Raw genomic sequence first — 15,977 nt, 5'->3', positions numbered from 1 at the left:
TATCTATCTATCTATCTATCTATCTATCTATCTATCTATCTCCCTCTCCTCTACCCCATCTATTTATCTATCTCCACCTCATATATCCCCTCGATCTATCTCCATCTCCTATATCCTCTATCTATCTCCAATATCTATCTCCATCTCCTATATTTCCTCCATCTATCTCCAATATCTCCTCTATTCCGCGGCAGGGTAGCCTAGTGGTTAGAGCGTTGGACTAGTAATCGGAAGGTTGCAAGTTCAAACCGCTGAGCTGACAATGTACAAATCTGTCGTTCTGCCCCTGAACAGGCAGTTAACCCACTGTTCCTAGGCTGTCATTGAAAATAAGAATTTGTTCTTAACTGACTTGCCTGGTTAAATAAAGGTAAAATTAAAATTAAATAAATAAAAAAATTCCACCATCTCCTCTATCTCGTGTCGTAGTATACCCCTCTGTAGGGCTCCAGGAATGACACACATAGATACACACAGATTGTGAGTTTAAAATGGGCAATTTAATCACAGAGCATCTACATTCTTTCTGACATACTCCATATTCAGGTCATTTTTATAATTTGACTTCATATCTCTTTCCACACTGGGAGCATTGATAACGTTTCTCTCAGGTGTGGACTTACATGCTCTTTCAGTTGCTTTAACCATGTAAGTTTAAATCCACAGTGGGAGCAGTGGTAAAGTTTCTCTTCAGAGTGTATTATTCAGGCTCCCTAACCAGATAAAACCCTTGCAACACTGGGAGCGGTGATGAGGCTCATCCTGTGTGTGTCCTCTCATGTCTTTTCAGGTCCCCTAACCGGGTATAACTCTTTACACACCGAGAGCATTGGAAAAGCTTCTCTCCTGAGTGTGTCCTCTTGTGTGATTTTAGGCACCATGATGAGGAAAATCTCATTTCACACTGGGAGCAGTGGTAAGGCTTCTCCCCTGTATGTATTCTCTCGTGTCTTTTCATGCTCCCAAACTCTGTAAAACTCTTTTCACACTGGGAACATTGGAAAGGTTTTTCACCTTTGTGTGTCCTCTCATGCCTTTTTAGGTTCACTAGCTGAGTAAATATCTTTTCACAGTATGAGCAGTGGTAGGGCTTCTCCCCTGTGTGTGTTCTCAAATGCCTTTTCAGGTTCCCTAACTGGATAAAACTCTTTCCACACTGGGAACATCGGTAGGGCCTCTCTGCAGTGTGTATTCTTTTATGCTTTAGCAGGTCCCCTGATGAGAAAAAAGTATTTTCACAGTGGGAACAGTGGTAAGGTTTCTCTCTTGTGTGTGATCTCTCATGTATTTTCAGGCTCCCTAATTGGGTAAAACTTTTATCACACTGGGAACATTGGAAAGGCTTTTCTCCTGTGTGTATTCTTTCATGTTCTTTTAGGTAACATAACCACTTAAAACTCTTTACACAGTGGGGACACTGGTGTGGTCTCACTGGTTTGGGCGTCTCTAGGTCTTGTTCCCCTGAAGTACTCTTCCTGCTGTCAGATTGACAGTGTGGTCTCTCTCCTGCCAAAGACAAACAGTGTATTTAGGTAAATACTAAACAGGGACCTGAATAACACCTGCACATGATAAAACTGTCTTCCTCTGAGGTTTAATCCAGAAAAGATCCCTCAATAACCTGAGGTCAGCATCTTAGGTTGTTTAATCCAAATCAAAATTATAATTGGTTGTCTTGATTCTGTCCTCTTCATCATTTGAAAAGAAACTGAAAGTCAAGATTTTAACCAATTGTCACAAAATCAGACATTAGTTGTAATAATAAAGGACATAAAATGTGGAGAGATTTCAATCAGAACAGTCTGACATTTTAGTAATTTAGCTCTTCTTTTCACAAGCGCCATTAGATTGACTTGCCCCCTATTTTTTTTTTTTTTTTTTTTAACCTTTATTTTACTTGGCAAGTCAGTTAACAACAAATTCTTATTTTCAATGACGGCCTAGGAACATTGGGTTAACTGCCTGTTCAGGGACAGAACGACAGATTTGTACCTTGTCAGCTGAAACCTTTCGGTTACTTCCAACGGGCTACCCTGCTGCCCCTAACCTTATAGCTGAAATATTAAGGACTAATGAAGGACTGTGTGTCTCTTTATAGCTGAAATATTAAGGACCTAATGAAGGACTACCCTGTCTCCCTATACCTTATAGCTGAAATATTAAGGACCTATCACAGGACTATGTGTCTCCCTTATAGCTGAAATATTAAGGACCTAATTAAGGACTGCGTGTCTCCCTTATAGCTGAAATATTAAGGACCTAATTAAGGACTGCGTGTCTCCCTTATAGCTGAAATATTAAGGACCTAATTAAGGACTCCGTGTCTCCCTTATAGCTGAAATATTAAGGACCTAATTAAGGACTCCGTGTCTCCCTTATAGCGGAAATATTAAGGACCTAATGAAGGACTATGTGTCTCCCTTGTTGCTGAAATATTAAGGACCTATTAAAAGGACTGTGTCTCCCTTGTTGCTGAAATATTAAGGACCTAATTAAGGACTACGTGTCTCCCTATACCTTATAGCTGAAATATTAAGGACCTATTAAAGGACTATGTGTCTCCCTTATAGCGGAAATATTAAGGAACTAATGAAGGACTACGTGTCTTCCTATACCTTAAAGCTGAAATATTAAGGACCTAATTAAGGACTACGTGTCTCCCTATACCTTATAGCTGAAATATTAAGGACCTAATAAAGGACTACGTGTCTCCCTATACCTTATAGCTGAAATATTAAGGACCTAATTAAGGACTACGTGTCTCCCTATACCTTATAGCTGAAATATTAAGGACCTAATTAAGGACTGTGTGTCTCCCTTATAGCTGAAATATTAAGGACCTATCACAGGACTACGTGTCTCCCTATACCTTATAGCTGAAATATTAAGGACCTATTAAAGGACTACGTGTCTCCCTATACCTTATAGCTGAAATATTAAGGACCTAATTAAGGACTGTGTGTCTCCCTTATAGCTGAAATATTAAGGACCTATCACAGGACTACGTGTCTCCCTATACCTTATAGCTGAAATATTAAGGACCTATTAAAGAACTACGTGTCTCCCTTATAGCTGAAATATTAAGGACCTATCACAGGACTATGTGTCTCCCTATACCTTATAGCTGAAATATTAAGGACCTATTAAAAGGACTATGTGTCTCCCTATACCTTATAGTATAACTAATGGGGATCCATAATAAACCCCAGGAAGAGTAGCCGCTGCCTTGGCAGGAACTAATGGGGATCCATAATAAACCCCAGGAAGAGTAGCTTCTGCCTGGGCAGCAGATAATTGGGATCCCCAATTAAATAAAAATACATAACAGCACTTACAGTAGACCGGGGTAGCTCTGGCAGAGCAGAAATATTATGAACTGACTTGTTGGAAAGGTGCCATCCTATGACGGTGCCATGTTGAATGTCACTGAGCTCTTCAATAAGGCCATTCTACTCCCAACGTTTGTCTATGGAGATTGCATGGCGGTGTGCTCGATTTTATACACCTGTCAGCAACAGGTGTGGCTGAAATAGCTGAATCCACTAATTTGAAGGGGTGTCCACATACTTTTGTATATGATAGTATATTATTAAACATACTTTACAAACATGGGTATTTTGGAGACGCACTTCCTCTCTGCTTACCTCGTGTCAAAATAAAAGTCCCCCCCACAAGTTAGTACTTTTTTTTGTGTGCACGTGCAGGACAAAAGAAGCTATACTTACTGGTGTTAATCAGATTTTTTTCAGTCTCCTCCTCTTTCACTCCCAAAACGTCTTCCTCCTCCTCTTTTATTGAGATAGCCTCCTCTTCCACGCTAGAAGGTTCTTCCTCTTCTTTCACTACAACATCCTCCTCCTCTTCCTTTTTTATTCTGAAATCTTCTACCTCCTCCTCTTCCACTGTGACGGCCTCTATCCCCTCTTCCACTCCAAATGTAACATGATATTCCTCCTTTATCGTTCTGGAAGCTTCTTCCTCTCCTTTTACTGTAATATCCTCCTCTTTCACGACAATGTTCAGGCCCAGAGCTTCTCTCTCCGCCCAGCAGACATCATCTTCTTTAGCAGGGGAGGAGTAGTTTAGTGAGCTCATGGTCGGGGATGTTAGCTAGTTAGCATTAGCGACTAGCTTAGTGCTAGGCTGAGTAACAATTTCAACAAATTGAACAAGCAAATTACTTTTAAGTTAACTGGTATATACGTTAACAAGATTGTGTTTAAAAAGAACTTCAGTGTTTCTGTTTTATGTTGGCTAGCAAGCTGCCGAAGGGGTTGAATCGGTAGCCTTGTTGTTGTTGTTGTTGAAGATGTGTCCCGTCCACTAGATTATACGTCACCCAAGAAGCGCCACCTGAAAGACTCACATCGCCTGCTGCTGACTAGTGGGTAACGGAGTTTAGAAACAAACGAAAACAATGTCATAAAAATGTACAGACAATATTTCTAGACTTAGACCTGAATATGAGTATGTCCATTATAAACTAGAATAGTAATTGTTTAAAAAAACCTAGCTAAGCTAATGTTGACAATATAATCTCAATTGGCTTCCATGAGAGTGCAGCACTAATTACATAGGTCCATTATCTTCAACACTTACTGTTGTGAAGGGTTATGGCACCCCTACATACATGACTCTAATTGCCTCCAATTACCAAAGGCCACACCCCTTCCCTCCACACCTGTTCCCACTCCCATAATCACCTCTCCTCTACATTTTTCACTCCTGTTTCCCCATATAAGCATTATGATTCTTCCTGAGCCTGTCATGCTTGGTGTCGCCATAGTAATCCGTCAGGCTTGGTGTTGCCATAGTAATCTGTAATGCTTGGTGTTGCCATAGTAATCTGTCATGCTTGGTTTTGCCATAGTAATCCATCATGCTTGGTGACGTCATAGTAATGGTTAATGCTTAGTGTTGCCATAGTAATGTGTCATACCCCATAATGAGGACCTAAAAAACAGGTTTTTAGGCATATTTTAAAACAACATAAATACCTTATTTATATAAGTATTCAGAACCTTTGCTATGAGACTCACAACTGAGCTCAGGTGCATCCTGTTTCCATTGATCATCCTTGAGATGTTTCTACAACTTGATTGGATTCCACCTGTGGTAAATTGAATTGATTGGACATGATTTGGAAAGACACACCCTGTCTATATAAGGTCCCACAGTTGACAGTTCAGCAAAAAAAACAAGCCATGAGGTTGAGGGGATTGTGTCGAAGCACAGATGTGCGGAAGGGTAACAAAAAAAAAGGTCCTTAACAATAAAGTGGCCTCCATCATTCTTAAAATGGAAGAAGTTTGGAACCACCAAGACTTCCTAGAGCCGAGAACATCGTCAGATCTGTATACTTGGACTTTGATTTAGCTTTTCTAGTATTAGTAGCCATTTTATAAGTTCAACATTTGCAAAACAACCAGTTTTCAAAGTTTCTGATTTTTGCAATGTTACGTAGGTGGAAAAAAAGCTGTCCTTGAAACAGTCTTGATATGTTTGTCAAAAGAGAGATCAGGGTGTGTATCTTTGTCAAATAAGCACCAATCGGGGTCAAACAAAGCTAGCTAGATAGCCAATATTCGTATAATTTTTGTCCAAAAGGAAAAGGCATGCTGTCGCACAAGGTTAATCATTGGCTATCTAGCTGGCTCAAAGATACAGTCGATCAAAACAGAGATGCTTGTTCTAGGTCCCAAGAAACAAAGAGATCTTCTGTTGAATCTGACAATTAATCTTGATGGTTGTACAGTCGTCTCAAATAAAACTGTGAAGGACCTCGGCGTTACTCTGGACTCTGATCTCTCTTTTGACAAACATATCAAGACTGTTTCAAGGACAGCTTTTTCCATCTACGTAACATTGCAAAAATCAGACACTTTCTGTCCAAAAATGTTGCAGAAAAATTCATCCATTCATCCAGGTTAGACTACTGCAATGCACTACTTTCCGGCTACCCGGATAAAGCACTAAAACTGCTGCTCCAGTTTCAACTGTTCTGCCTGCGGCTATGGAACCCTGACCTGTTCACGGGACATGCTACCTGTCCCAGACCTGCTGTTTTCAACTCTCTAGAGACAGCAGGAGCGGTAGAGATACTCTCAATGATCGGCTATGAAAAGCCAACGGACATTTACTCCTGAGGTGCTGACTTACTTACGACAACTACTGTGATTATTATTATTTGACCATGCTGGTCATTTATGAACATTTGAACATCTTGGCCATGTTCTGTTATAATCTCCACCCGGCACAGCCTGAAGAGGACTGGCCACCCCTCATAGCCTGGTTCCTCTCTAGGTTTCTTCCTAGGTTTTGGCCTTTCTAGGGAGTTTTTCCTAGCCACCGTGCTTCTACACCTGCATTGCTTGCTGTTTGGGGATTTAGGCTGTGTTTCTGTACAGCACTTTGATATATCAGCTTATGTAAGACCGGCTATATAGATACATTTGATTTGATTTGATCAAATGAAGACCGGCCGCATCATCGGCATGACATGAAGGCGTCGCTCTCTGACCAAATTGTGTGTCCTATAGGATATCCTACACCCCTAATGATATACTGGAGTCTGGTTACGTTCTAGGATCTCTGAGGAATACATACAAATGTGATTTGACTGGTTGAAACAACGTTTAGGGTTAGATTTTCAGATTCCTTTCTTTGCAAATTGAACGAGTGGAAATACAAAATCGATCGTGCATGATATATGGACCTTTTAGGATATGAAAAATGATTTTATCTAACAAAACAACACTTCATGTTATCCCTGCGACCCTTTGGATGTTAAATCAGAGCAAGATTTCAGAATGTAAGTACACATTTCAGAATGTAAGTACACATTTCAGAATGTAAGAACACATTTCAGAATGTAAGAACACATTTCAGAATGTAAGAACACATTTCAGAATGTAAGAACACATTTCAGAATGTAAGAACACATTTCAGAATGTAAGAACACATTTCAGAATGTAAGAACACATTTCACCTTCAGAGGTGAATCTATCATACCTATCGCAGGTGAAAAAAATAGTTTTGTTGTTAGGAGCTCTCCTCAAACAATAACATGGCATTTTTTTTGCAGTAATAGCTACTGTAAATTGGACAGGTGCAGGTATATTAACAATAATTTAAGCTTTCAGACGTTATAAGACACTTATATGTACCGTCATTTGTTGTTTCTCTAAAATCTGCGATCGTGACACAAGGCGCTGCATGATTACAACTGTCCCGTTAACGGGACGCCTATCCCTAACAAGATTTAATAACAAATTATTATTTACAATGACGGCCTACCAAAAGGCCTTCTGCAGGGGCTGGGGTTAAAAATAAATTAAATAAAGATATAGGACAAAACACACATCACGACAAGAGAGACACCACAAAACTACATAGAGACCTAAGAACAACATAGCAAGGCAGCAGCACATGACAACACAGCATGGTAGCGACACCACATGACAGCAACATGGTAGCAGCATTATTGGGCACAGACAACAGCATATAGGCAAGAAGGTAGAGACAACAATACATCACGCGAAGCAGCCACAACTGTCAGTAAGAGTGTCCATGATTGAGTCCTTGAATGAAGAGATGGAGATAAAACTGTCCAGTTTGAGTGTTTTTTACAGCTTGTTCCCATCGCTATCTGCAGCGAACTGAAAAGAAGAGCGACCCAGGGATGTGTGTGCTTTGGGGCCCTTTAACAGAATGTGACTGGCAGAACGGGTGTTGTATGTGGAGGATGAGGGCTTCAGTAGGTATGTCAGATAGGGGTGAGTGAGGCCTAAGAGGGTTTTTATAAATAAGCATCAACCAGTGGGTCTTGCGACTGGAATACAGAGATGACCAGTTTACAGAGGAGTATAGAGTGCAGTGATGTGTCCTATAAGGAGCATGGTGGCAAATCTGATGGCCGAATGGTAAAAAACATATAGCCGCTTGAGTGCCCTTACCTGTCGATCTATAAATTATGTCTCTGTGATCTAGCATGGGTAGGATGGTCATCTGAATCAGGGTTAGTTTGACAGCTGGGGTGAAAGAGGAGCGATTACAAGAGACGAAACCAAGTCTAGATTTAACCTTAGCCTGCAGCTTTGATATGTGCTGAGAGAAGGAAAGTGTACCGTCGAGCCATACTCCCAAGTACTTGTATGAGGTGACTACCTCAAGCTCTAAACCCTCAGAGTTTGTAATCACACCGGTGGGGAGGGGAATTCTTCCTACCAAACCACATGACCTTTGTTTTGGAGGTGTACAGAACAAGGTTAAGGGCAGAGAAAGCTTATTGGACATTAAGAAAGCTTTGTTGTAGAGTGTTTAACACAAAATCCAGGGAGGGGCCAGCTGAGTATAAGACTATCATCTGCATATAAATGGGTAAGAGAGCATTCTACTGCCTGAGCTTTGTTGTTGATGTAAATTGAGAAGAGTGTGGGGCCTAGGATTGAGCCTTGGGGTACTCCCTTGGTGACAGGCAGTGACAGAGACAGTAGATCTTCTGACTTTATACACTGCACTCTTTGAGAGCAGTAGTTAGCAAACCAGGCCAAAGACCCCTCAGAGACACCAATACTCCTTAGCCGGCCCTCAAGAATGGAATGGTCTACCGTATCAAAAGCTTTGGCCAAGTCAATAAAAATAGCAGCACAACATTGCTTAGAATCGAGGGCAATGGTGACATCATTTAGAACCTTTAAAGTTGCAGTAACATATTCATAACCTGAGCGGAAAACAGATTGCATGTAGATGTATATAATGAACAGACTAGGTCTATACTGCTCCTACATGGTGTAACAATACATCATGTAGATGTATATAATGAACAGACTAGGTCTATACTGCTCCTGCATGGTGTAACAATACATCATGTAGATGTATATAATGATCTATTGGTGTTCCACATTTAAAAAAAATTCAAACACAATATTTTGCATTCATCAAATCCTTTTTACAATCAACACCTGAGTTTTCTCTGACATGGTGGAATAATACTAATGGGAATATTCACGAGGTAGTGAATGTTTTTCATGTCAACAACTTAATGTCATCAGAACTACGTCATTACATTTTCATACAACTTTTAGCTTGATGAATCGTACACAAATGAATGAAATGAAACAACTACATTCCAGAGATTAAGGTTAAAACAAAGAAATTCAACTTCCAATAAATCTACTTAATTATTTACATTTTGAAATATCCCAAAATCATAAAATGAACATCTAAGGATTGATACTATCCAGTCAATCAAAGTTCCTAATCAAAACAAAATGTTAATATCAGATTTTTTATATATGATCATGGTCTCGATAAAAAAATAAAAAGTAGACCTATTCTTTTTTTTTTTCAAAGCTTTCATACATACCATTTGGTTTTGTGTGGCATAAACAAAAACACATTCTCAATCAAAAACATAAGTCAGAACACAGCCTCTCTATTCTCTCATGTGATTTCAGGTCCTCTGACTGGGAAAATGTCTTTCCACACTGAGAGCAGTGGTATGTCTTCTCCTCCTGTGTGTGTATTCTTTCATGCTTATTCAGCTGCCTTAACCGGGTAAAACTCTTTCCACACTGAGAGCAGTGGTAGGTCTTATCCCCTCCTGTGTGTGCCCTCTCATGCGTCCTCAGGTTCCCTAACTGGGTAAAACTCTTTCCACACTGAGAGCAGTGGTAGGTCTTATCCCCTCCTGTGTGTGTCCTCTCATGCTGGTTCAGGTTTCCTAACTGGGTAAAACTCTTTCCACACAAGGAGCACTGGTAGGGCTTTTCACGTATGTGTATCCACTCATGCTTTTTCAGGCTCCCCCACCGGGTAAAACTCTTTCCACAGTGGGAAGAATGATAAAGCTTCTCTCCTGTGTGTGCCCTCTCATGCGTCCTCAGGTTCCCTAACTGGGTAAAACTCTTTTCACACTGGGAGCAGTGGTAGGCCTTATCCCCTCCTGTGTGTGCCCTCTCATGCATTCTCAGGTGCCATAAACTGATAAATATTTTTCTACACTGGGAGCAGTGGTAGGTCTTCTTTGCTGAGTGTGTTTTCTCGTGTTTTTTCAGGCTCCCTGAATGGGTAAAACTCTGTCCACATTGGGAACAGTGATGAGGCTTCACTCCAGAGTGTATTCGCTCATGTATTTTCAGGTAACATAAATGGGTAAAACCCTTTGCCACACTGGAAGCAGTGGTGAGGATTTTCTCCTGTGTGTGTTCTCTTATGTCGTTTCAGGCTGTCTATCTGGCAAAACCTCTTCCCAAAGTCTGAGCGGTGGTTAGGCTTTTCTCCTATGTGTGTTCTCCCATGCTCTTTTAGTGTCCATAACCTCTTACAACTCTTTCCACAATGGGAGGTGTGGTGTCGTCCCGCTGGTTTGGGCGTCTCTGGGTCTGGTTCCCTTGAAGGACTCTTCCCGCTGTCAGAGTGAGAGTCTGACCTCTCTCCTGCCAAATACAAACAGAGTATTTGGTTAAACAGCCCTAACTGAAACCGCCACATGATTAAACTATGAGGTTTAATCCAGACTAGATCCCTCATAAAATGGTACATTTGGATCTTGAATGCTGAATGGTTGATAGCTGTTAGTTAATCACGATGATCCACAAGTAATGCCTGTTGACAGTTCCATTCTACACATCCACTGTCCCATCAGCCCAGCCAGGCAATTTATAAACTAAGCTCCACTCTGAAAAAATATTTTGACATTTATTACCCCTTAGCTTCTAGTCTCCAACTCAATCATCAAGTTTACTGACAACACAACAGTGGTAGACCTGATGACCAGCAACAATGAGACAGCTTAAAGGGAGGTGGTGGGGGCCCTGGCGGAGTGGTGCCAGGAATTTAACCTCTCCCTCAACGTCAACAAAACCAAGGAGCTGATCGTGGACTTTAGGCGACAGCGGAGAGAACATGCCCCTATCATATCGACAGGCCACAGTCAAAAGTTAAGTTCCTCTGCTTGCACATCACCGACAACCTAAAATGGTTCATTCACAAAGACAGTGTGGTGAAGAAGGCGCAAAAGCACCTCTTCAACCTCAGGAGGCTAAAGACCCTAAAACCCTGACAAACTTCTACAGATGCACCATTGAGAGCATCCTGCTGGGCTGTATCACCGCCTGGTACAGCAATTGCACCGTTTGCAATCGCAGTTCTCTCCAGAGGGTGGTGCGGTCAGCCCAACACATTACCAGGGGGCACACTGCCCTCCAGGACATCTACAGCACCTGGTGTCACAGGAAGGCCAAGAAGATCATCAAGGATCCCGAGCCACAGCATGTTCACCCTTCTACCATCTAGAAGGCCGGCGGCAGTACAGCTGCATCAAAGCTGGGACAGACACACTGAAAAACAGCTTCTATCTCCATGCCATCAGAGAGTTAAATATTCACCACTAGAAGGCCTCCTACCGGTACCCTGCCCTGAACTTAGTCACTGTTACTAGCCGGCTACCACCCGATACTCTACCCTGCACCATAGAGATTGCTGCCCTATGTACATAGTCATTGAACATTGGTCACTTTAACAATATTTACATAGTGTTTTACCCACTTCATATGTATATACTGTATATGTATTCTACTGTATTCTAGTTATGGCTCATCCTATATAACTAACGCTGTACCCACCTTTTTTTAATTCAGATTCTGTCCATAAACACCATTATATATTACATATAACACCAGAATATGTATGTTCTGGACTCTGGCAATTGCTCGTTCTGATACTTCATTTCTTTCTTCAAATGTTTTGGATTTGTGTGTATTGTTTGGTATTAAGTTTTGCTAGTTATTACTGCACTCTCTCTCTCTTCAAATGTTTTGGATTTGTGTGTATTGTTTGGTATTAAGTTTTGCTCTCACTCTCTCTTCAAATGTTTTGGATTTGTGTGTATTATTTGGTATTAAGTTTTGCTAGGTATTACTGCACTGTTGGAGCTGGAAACATAAGCATTTCGCACCTGGGATAACATCTGCTAATATGTATATGTGATCAAATAAAATGTGTGTCGAATATGCCCTTTTAAAGCCACACAGTTCAACAACAGTAGCGTTTGTGCCCATGTTTTTAAGACGGTACTCACTGGTGTTCATTAAATCTCCAGTCTCCTCTAATGTGACAATCTCCCCCGCCTTCAATTCCAAAACTTCTTTGTCAGTCATCCTCCCCCTCCTCCTTTCACTACAAAAACCGCATACTCCTCCTCTTCTTTCACATTAACATCCTCCTCTTTCACTCTGAAAGCTTCTTCCTCTTCTTTCACTGAAATGTCTACTGAAACAGCCTCATCCTCTACTTCTTGTTTAACAGCCTCCTCTCCACTTTCACGAGAGCTTCTTCCTCCGCCCAGCATGCTCCCTCTTCTTTAGCAAGTAACTCAGTGAACTCGTGGTCGAGGATGTCACCTAGTTAGAATTAGCGACTAGCCTAGTGCTACTGCCAATTTAACAAGCCAGCTAGCTAACTAACAGCAACAGCGTACATATGACAGTAAATGGGGTAACTAGTAGATACGACAGAAGTGGGTTTAAAACACAGTGGCTAACAGTCACTGAAAGTGTCTAAACGGCTCAAATGTTTCGGCTATGTTGGCTAGCAAGCTAACGAGATGGCTGACAAGAGCAGCGTCTGCTTCTTCTTTGGTATTATGGCGGTCTGCAAACAACTGTTATAGGTGCATGCCGCCACCTACTGTATGGCTGTGTATCAGCCTACTCTGTAGTATGAATTCTTTACACTGAAATAAAAAAGACCTAGCAACTAATCCTACACCCATTAAAAACTCATCACTATTCCACTACTTTGGCCCTATCTGATCCTACACCAGGACAGCAGCCTGGGAGGACGGGACACTTTCGCTCAAAACACCTTGTAACTTTTCTGCAGTAAAAATCTCATACACCCAAGTACTTCTCTGCAGCCGCCACCACAGCATCTGTCCTCTGTGATTCCTGCGGTACAATTCTATGCCGCGTACAAAACAAATGGGAATTCGGAAATCTCCGACTTCCGATTCAGTGCGTTCAACACAACTGGGAAATAAGGGGGGGAAACTAGCTCCGACTGGGAAAAGTCGATTTGAACGGTCGTTCAACTCGGAATTCCAACTTGGGAACTCGGGCCTCTTTCTAGAGCTCCGACTTTCCGACCTGAAGATCATGATTTGACCACGTATTTTTCCGAGTTCCCAAATGTTTTGAAAGCGGCACTAGCTCTGAGTCTCGTCAGCAACACAAAAACTTCCCGGAGTTCTGGAATGTCTACATTTTTCTAAATAGCGTGTCAATAACTTGTATTCATTAATTATACATGAAAAATACTTTTCTAAACATGAACAATTATTCATATTTAAGTGACATTTGTATTAAATTTGGGTTTTTTAAAACATGTTCCAAGGTCAAATAAATGCCCCCAACAATTACCTTTAAAAGTATTGTAGGGAATACTCAGAAGGGTCTGGTTCGATTCCAGGCTGTACCACAACCGGCCGTGATTGGGAGTCCCATAGGGCGGCGCACGATTGCCCCAGGGTGGTCCAGGTTTGGCTGGTGTAGGCCGTCATTGTAAATAAGCTTACATGTCACACTAGCAGCATCACCTGAAAGATGCACATCGCCATCTGCTGACTGGAGTGGGTAACGAAATTGAGGGAAAGTAAAAGAAATTCAGAAAAAACGTATATTTTTCATTTATTTTATTAAAGAAAAACATTATATTGAGACGTAAAAAGGAAACCAAGCGTTGATTAGTTCAGAATGTTTATGAGTGAGAATTTAAAACATACCTAACATCTACTACAGATCAGTGGAGGCTGCTGAGGGGAGGACGGCTCATAATGATGGCCGGAATGGAGTGAATGGAATGGTATCAAACATTCCATTCATGTGTTTGATAACATTCCATTCATGTGTTTGACACCATTCCATTCATGTGTTTGACACCATTCCATTCATGTGTTTGATAACATTCCATTCATGTGTTTGATAACATTCCATTCATGTGTTTGATACATTCCATTCATGTGTTTGATAACATTCCATTCATGTGTTTGATAACATTCCATTCATGTGTTTGATAACATTCCATTCATGTGTTTGATAACATTCCATAACATTCCATTCATGTGTTTGATAACATTCCATTCATGTGTTTGATAACATTCCATTCATGTGTTTGATAACATTCCATTCATGTGTTTGATAACATTCCATTCATGTGTTTGATAACATTCCATTCATGTGTTTGATAACATTCCATTCATGTGTTTGATAACATTCCATTCATGTGTTTGATAACATTCCATTCATGTGTTTGATACCATTCCATTCATGTGTTTGATACAATACATCATGTCGATATATATAATAAACATCCACTATTGGACACATTACTAATATTGAGTTACACCCCCTTTTGCCCTCAGAACAGCCTCAATTTGTCGGGAATGGACTCTACAAGGTGTCAAAAACATTCCACAGGGATAATGGCTCATGTTGACTGCAATGCTTCCCACACTTGTGTCAAGTTGGCTGGTAGTGAATCTCCACCCCGAATAGCTCGTTACGTCTCATCCCACAGACGTTCAATTGGATTGAGATGGCTTGTGATCGATCTGTTGAAGACCCCTGACTCAGTGTAGACAATTTGATTTCATGTTGCATAAACAAACACACACATTTTCAGTCAAAAAACATGTGTCTGTAAAACAGCTGGCTATACTTGAACATAAGCATTTAAAGTTATACTTGAACAAAAATGCAACATGTCAAGTGTTGGTCCAAAGTTTCATGAGCTGAAATAAAAGATCCCAGAAATGTTCCATTTGCACAAAAAACTTATTTCTCTCAAATGTTGTGCACAATTTTATTTACATCCCTATTAGTGAGCATTACTCCTTGCCAAGACAATCCATCCACTTGACAACAGATGTGGCATTTCAAGAAGCTGATTAAACAGCATGATCCCAAGTAGCGCAGGTTTCTTAGGCACTGCATCTCAGTGCAAGAGGCATCACTACAGCCCCTGGTTCGAATCCAGGCTGTGTTACATCTGGCTGTGAATGGGAATCCCATAGGGCGGCACACAATTGGCCCACAATTTCCTAGTTAAATAAAGGTTACATCATTACACAGGTGCATCTTGTGCTGGGGACAATAAAAGGCCACTCTAAAATGTGCAGTTTTGTCACACAATGCCACAGATGTCTCAAGTTTTGAGGGAGCGTGCAATTGGCATGCTGACTGCAGGAATGTCCAACATAGCTGTTGCCAGAGAATTGATGTTAATTTCTCTACCATGAGCCGCCTCCGTTGTTTTAGAGAATTTGTACGTCAAACAGCCTCACAACCGCAGAACATGTGTAACCACGCCAGCCCAGGGCATCCACATCCGGCTTCTTCACCTGCGGGATCTTCTGAGGCATAGGCCCACCCACTGAGTATTTCTGTCTGTAATAAAGTCCTTTTGTGGAGGAAAAACTAATTATGTTTGGCTGGTCCTGGCTCCCCAGTGGGTGGGCCTATGCCCTCCTAAACCCACCCATGGCTGCGCCCCTACCCAGGCATGAGAAATCTGTAGATTAGGGCCTAATCAATTTACTGATTTCCTTCTATGAACTGTAACTCAGTAAAAATCTTTTAAATTGTTGCATGTTGCGTTTTATATTTTTTTGTTTCAGTACAAATGGGTTATTGTGCACAAAATGCTTATCAGCCAATGAAACGCGTTGATGGCCAAAACGCTAAATTGTAGTCACATCAGCCCTATGCTAACTTCAACAGCTAGTACTGCTTATATCCTGGCACAAGTGCATCAGCCAATTAAAATCGTTAGAAGTAGTTAGACCTGTTTCAACACTTGCATCCTGGATTGAAGTGTCTAACATACCTCAGTCCAACAGCATGTTCTGGTCATTAAAGCAACGATCACGTGTATTGTGTTGAAAAGGGACAGCTTGCAAATTAAGATTTTTATTTAAC

General features: G+C 41.1%; 1 protein-coding gene across 1 annotated transcript; it reads right to left on the bottom strand.

Annotated features, from left to right (window-relative positions):
- Nucleotides 1-452: 452 nt before the first annotated feature.
- LOC121845809 (zinc finger protein 239-like) lies at nt 453-4,575 on the bottom strand. Its single transcript, XM_042317797.1, has 2 exons — nt 3,726-4,575; nt 453-1,506 (listed from the first exon to the last, which is right to left on the bottom strand). The coding sequence occupies exons 1-2, from the start codon at nt 4,093-4,095 to the stop codon at nt 758-760; spliced, it is 1,119 nt and encodes a 372-aa protein (XP_042173731.1). The 5' UTR covers nt 4,096-4,575; the 3' UTR covers nt 453-757.
- Nucleotides 4,576-15,977: the final 11,402 nt, after the last annotated feature.

Source organism: Oncorhynchus tshawytscha, unplaced genomic scaffold, assembly GCF_018296145.1.
Source record: "Oncorhynchus tshawytscha isolate Ot180627B unplaced genomic scaffold, Otsh_v2.0 Un_contig_11018_pilon_pilon, whole genome shotgun sequence".
NCBI lineage: Eukaryota > Metazoa > Chordata > Actinopteri > Salmoniformes > Salmonidae > Oncorhynchus > Oncorhynchus tshawytscha.
Note: the sequence above shows the minus strand (reverse complement) of the source record. Positions and strands in the feature narration are given on the sequence as shown.

What these genes read in the sequence shown, in the direction of transcription:
- LOC121845809 (XM_042317797.1), bottom strand. Translation starts at nt 4,095, where the DNA reads ATGAGCTCACTAAACTACTCCTCCCCTGCTAAAGAAGATGATGTCTGC. An exon ending in AAAAAATCTGATTAACACCA is followed by an intron (nt 1,507 to 3,725) that starts GTAAGTATAGCT and finishes TGTCTTTGGCAG; the next exon opens with GAGAGAGACCACACTGTCAA.